General features: G+C 39.8%; 1 protein-coding gene across 1 annotated transcript; it reads left to right on the plus strand.

Moving 5' to 3' along the window:
* Positions 1-3,374, plus strand: LOC130803923 (uncharacterized). The gene is made up of 3 exons (XM_057668157.1): positions 1-1,684; positions 1,769-2,191; positions 2,284-3,374. Exons 1-3 carry the CDS (start codon positions 1,577-1,579, stop codon positions 2,458-2,460), a joined length of 708 nt encoding a protein of 235 aa, XP_057524140.1. The 5' UTR covers positions 1-1,576; the 3' UTR covers positions 2,461-3,374.
* The last annotated feature ends 2,326 nt before the right edge of the window (positions 3,375-5,700 follow it).

The following is a 5,700-nucleotide window of genomic DNA, read 5'->3' on the forward strand; positions in this document are numbered from 1 at the left end:
TCGAAAAAAATATTAAAAAATTATTCAAAATCTTTTTTTTATTTTTTTATTATGTAGAATTTTTTATGTAAATTTTTAAAATTTTTCTCTAATTTTAAATTAATTTTAAATTAATTTTTTTAGTGAATTACCTACTATAGCAGGTCATCGGGTTGCCCAAGTTTACTCTAGGCAAATACCCTTAAAATTGGGATTATTCATGATTAATCAATAGGTGGGATTATTGTAGAAAAATCATAAAAATGTTGGATAATTCTAAGTAATTTTTCCAAAAAAAATATCTAAAGGTAATTATTGGAGCTTAATTAACTCTAATAATTAAATTGCAAAAAGACAAAAAATATTATTAAATTTCACCATATCTTATCATATTAAGAGATATTCTCAATAATAGTTACCCAATTCTTTTTTTTGCCACCCTTTCTATTTAATCGTCATCCCTATTTTAAATTAATTTAATAAGAGGGGATCCCCATGAGAGAGGGGTTACGTGTTCTGTAAGGCGAGTCAGGCAGGAACAGGCGGTCAGACATAGTCAAGCCCAACCTTCGAGTACCCTAGACCATGTGCGTAGTCGCTTTGAGCACCAGACTAGCACGCGTAGTAATACGGTCGGCTCAGGTGATGATGATACTGATTACGACGAGTCTATCAGTCGGGAAGAGTCTGTCGGGCATCCTGTTATTGGACGCTCGTCAGAGGGCATGCCGGTCAATTTAAGATTAGAGGGCATGGCACGGCTGACACTTCTGATCACACAGGAGTCAGCCAGGTTGAGGATGCGGCTCCACGGGGAGGAGGTGCTCACAGTCTGCGGATATGGACTGGTTGATCACATCACCCCAGCCCGGGGGCCCTGTTGACACCAGTTTAATACCCAGCTACGGTGGGCACGTAGCGAAGGTTATATTTGAGGGATTGAAGCGCACGCCTCCGATTTTGGATTGTCGCCCTAGGAAGAGGACGTTGGAGGTGATCATCAGACTGCAGGACATGTCTGATGAGCTGTACGGGGTGTTACCTGCCACTCCTCTACGTCGTCTTCCGTACATAATGCAACATCACATTGATAGTGCTCTTATTACGACCTTTGTGGAGAGGTGGTAGCCTGATACCAACACCTTCCACATGCCATGGGAGGAGATGACCATAATGTTGCACGACGCGCAACGCATTTTAGGAGTTGGCATTGACGTTTCACTTCCTGCTGAACCTGTTGATGGTGACTGGAAGCTTAGCCTGGCCGGTCTGTTTGGGAATGATCTCGGAGCTGCGTAAGAAGGGGTACTTCACCGTTCTCAGTCTCTGGAGACTCAGACTACTGCGTATTACATGGCTTAATGGGTTCCACGCTGCTGGTGGATAAGACTAGAGTCGGGAGCCTCACCCTATACTTGCTGTGACTGCTGATCAGGATGAGATTGCTTGGGGTGCAGTGACGTTGGCTAATATGTATCGCCAACTGGGTATGGGGACAAGGACTGGGTGCAGGACTATTGTTGGTTGTCTGACACTGTTGTAGACATGGATTTACAAGTACTTCCCATCCTTCCACCCCCATCCTCGTCAAGCTGATATGCCTAACAAGACTAGGGCGGAGATGTGGTCCCCGCAGAAGCCAATTCGTGAGCTGAGCAGACTGAGAGACTGTAGGAGTATACTGGACTCTATGACAGAGACACAGGTTTTGTACATGACCTCACACATCGTTATACTAATTATTTTAATTTTATATTATGTTGTTTATGTTAATTTTCTTTGTAAGCAGGTGGAATGGACTCATTACATGACTTCTCCTAGTGCTTTATTGAACGAGCACCCACGCACCACCTATATCGGGGGTATCACCTGTATTGATATCGTGGAGGTGTATTTGCCTGAGAGGACAGTCAGACAGCTTGGTTTTGTACAGGCGATTCCCCCCCTCCCCCCGTTGAGACCTACCCAAGCTCTGCAACCAGCACAAGGTTCCTATTTAGTGACATTCGCTTCTCCGTCTATGCACACGAAGATGTGGAGTTGGTTCCCCTATTGTGCCCGTGTTGGTGATCAGGCACTACGTCGAGCATCTGTTCCATCAGAGGCTGTCCCTGAGTATATCGACTGGTTTAGAGTGTCTTCCCACACATTTCTCATCCCCGGTGAAGGACCTACTGCTGCGTTTGGTGCAGCGGATAACAGAGTTGAATACGTTAGTGTTTCTATTAATCTGTTTCATTTTTATATGTCATTACCGAAATTGTTGTCTAATTTTTTTGTAATACGATTGTTTTGTTTGTACAGTTTGCAGCTGAATTTCCAACTCGACTCGCGCCATTGCTCAGGATGCCAGCTGTTGTTAATATGACGCCTCGGGAAAGAGAGGCTGCTGATTTGTATTGGATGAACTTAGAGATTTGTTTGCCGAATGGCAAGGGTTTAGAGAGCACAACCCTTTATAGACATTTATGTTTGTATTGATGAAGAATTTGTCTTATTACGCGTTGCGTTTGATTCACTAACATATTTATTCACGAACTTAATTATGGAATGAATACTATAAATACAATTACTACAATGAATACAATTAATAAAATAAAAACACTAAGTACAATCAGTACAATAAATACAATCAATACGCAGGCTACACAACATTGTATTATGGAGTATCTAACTTAACTGCATCTTTGGTGGTGTTATTATTTTGTGGTCGTTGTACGCCGCACAGTCTATTCCAAAGTGATATCCTGTTGCGATATTGTCTCTCTAAATCTCTACATGAATTGTTAGCTGTTGCGCTCCAATTTTATTGGACTGTTGGCAGTGGAGATGAATCATCATTCATTAAAAGCTGAACATAATGATTCCCGTTCACCCAAAGAATATGTACAAGTTTATTAACGCCATGAATTCCCCCTGTTCTCCTTACCGGAAGCACTAAACAATTATACATTGGATTACCATCGGTAGAACCATAATACGCAATTGCAATGTTGAGAAACGTTGCTGCAGAATACAATGCTGTCATTTCCATCCAGTGACTGTACGGGGCAGGTCCTTTGCTATGGGCACCAATTTTGTATATAGCATTCTCCACCAACTTTGCTGATAGATACACGCGTGCATATTGATCTCTATGCGTATCCATTTCCAAACTCATTGCACGTCGTAAAAGAGGCCATGCCTCCGCACCCCCTAACTTTGCGACGACAGTAGCTCTAAATCCACAGTTTCCGTCAATCCAATCAAACAGGTACGGCGGAAGAATATATGGAATGTGATTTGGCCACGGAAAAAGTGAAAAATCGCGACCTGCTGAACCATCTGAAAAAAATAACAGTATATTAATATCATTCAGTTGATCTAAAACATATATGATTATAGGAAAGGAAATACGGGTACCAGATAAATTGAAATTGAAGTTAATTCCAACTGACGATTGGTTTGATCGGTTGCTAGATCTCCCGCGTGATGAAGATCTTGATCCGCGACCCCTTGAGGATGATCTATTGTACTCGAACGCACTTTTGTTTCTCCTGAGGGTTCTGCTTGTTGTTGGTCTTCCCTTCCTCGTGGATTTGCTTGTGGCTCAGGTATATCGGTATCATCAGGGTGTAGTTCATGTTCAAGTACCTGAGACATGCATTGTACAACTGCGGGGTCAGCTTTTAAAACTTCATCCACCAACGATTGAATGTACTCTTTATCATCGGCGTTTGCGTGCCGTACTTATTCGTTGGCGTCTTCTTCTGCCTCTAAGTACTTTAACGTTTTCCAAAATGGATGTATATCATCCAAGTACAACGAACCATGAGACCTGATTGACAAGTAACAATAACACGCGCAGGGTAATCCGTGGGTTCTTTGAAATACACAACCGCATTTGTCAAAAACATAAATCCCCAAGTTTAACATCCGGTTGTGCTCCATCATCAATTGTTCCAAGGCAAATATGGACATGACGATACAACGGTCTCAAAAAATTAAGTCGCGACGTCCTTGAAATCGAATTCATAGATTCCTGCAGAGCTTGTCTTATCCTCGATTGCTGATTCGTTATCTGTGCGTGTGCCCTTTTAAAGAGGGTATCAAATAAGCTATTACCGCTACTTAGGTAGTACTTGAAGGAAGAGTGTTGGCTTTCAACTCTACTGGTAATCTGGTTACCCAAGTGCAAACAGTCATTCGTCCACGCACGCATAAATTTCTCTTTGTGAGGAATCCATATTCCAGCCAAATATCGCACGACCCTCCTGTTCCTAGTCGACCAAGTAGACACAATCCCTTCCCACCTGTTTTCAAATTTATGGATCGTCAGACTGTTAACCAAGGGGTTCCATTTTGTTTACCCAAATATCTGCCCCTGTTAATTTCTCTTGCCGCCGCACAATTTGTCGACCATGTTCTCCACGTCATTGCCAATATGCCATACGCATAATAAATGTCGTACATTTTCATTAAATAGAAATTTAAAATTAATTGAGATATATATATAGTATATAGATCAATAATAATTAATCATTAAAACCTGTTTACCTAGAAAGACAACATGAATAGCTGCAGACAAACCCTCTTCTCGATCCGTTACAATTACGTTAGGCGTCTGAACTCTGCCATAAATATCCCTCAACCTCTCCAACACCCAAGAATAAGATACAGCCGCCTCATCTCGCATCAAACAGAACGCAACCAAGAAGTTGTGATTGGTTAGTGTCATTCCAATTATTTCGCAAAGGGGCCACTTTTGCTTATTAGTTTTGTACGTTGTATCTATCAACACAACATGGGGCCATGAACGTATCATCTGCATAGATGTAGAATTTGCAATCAATAATCTACTCAACTGCCCCTCACTATCCAAGTCTGTCCAAACTACATAATTATGCTCTATGGCCATATAAAAACAGTGTTGAAGAGGAGTCCTACCATCCATCTCTTCTCTCCTTATTGACTGTCTTACATTATAAATTTGATTCATACTAGCAAAAAAAACCAGGAAAATTCCTTCTAATTGAACTCATTATAAACGTTGGTTGCATGCCAGTTGCACTGAGATCTTGTATATGCTGCCTAATATCGACAATCATCCTATTTACTCTTATTTGACCATCTCTGTACACCAAGAACGAGTGGTTATGTCTTCCTTTTTCACCAGAAAACACTCTTAACGTCCAAGGTCTTTCCCCTAGTTTACGACTACTTCCTAAAATCATAAATTTACACCCACAAGTCCTACTTTTGAACCAGGTCGGACAACATTGTCTAAGTTATGCAAATCACCTCTTATATTACCATAGCGGTGACATCTTAAGTACAAACTCACTCTAGAACGTCATTCCTTTTGTTTATATGAAGCACGTGTAAATTGAAAACCAATTCTTAGTGCTATCTCATCAGCCCAAGCATGTAAATCATCTACAGAATCAAATTCCCTATCGGTAACAAATCTATCAGAATAATCTACATTATCCCCTAAGTTTTCAAAGTCCTGCAAATATAAATTTATTCATAATAATTAAAAGATTAAACTATTTAATATATTAACAATATCAATTAGTTTAGTAATTCAAATTTCAATATATTAACAATATTAATACAAAAATATGAAATAAAAAATTTTACTAAATAAAATACATATATAAAATAAAATAAATTAAAATAACATAAATAAAAAATTTAAGTAAACACAAAAATATATATAAATATATGAGTAAATAAAAT

Source organism: Amaranthus tricolor, chromosome 17 (assembly GCF_026212465.1).
Source record: "Amaranthus tricolor cultivar Red isolate AtriRed21 chromosome 17, ASM2621246v1, whole genome shotgun sequence".
NCBI lineage: Eukaryota > Viridiplantae > Streptophyta > Magnoliopsida > Caryophyllales > Amaranthaceae > Amaranthus > Amaranthus tricolor.

Coding starts and splice junctions, on each gene's coding strand:
- LOC130803923 (XM_057668157.1), top strand. CDS start 1,577: ATGCCTAACAAGACTAGGGCGGAGATGTGGTCCCCGCAGAAGCCAATT. Junction 1,685..1,768: donor ACTCTATGACAGAGACACAG/GTTTTGTACATG, acceptor CTTTGTAAGCAG/GTGGAATGGACTCATTACAT. Junction 2,192..2,283: donor CGGATAACAGAGTTGAATAC/GTTAGTGTTTCT, acceptor TTGTTTGTACAG/TTTGCAGCTGAATTTCCAAC.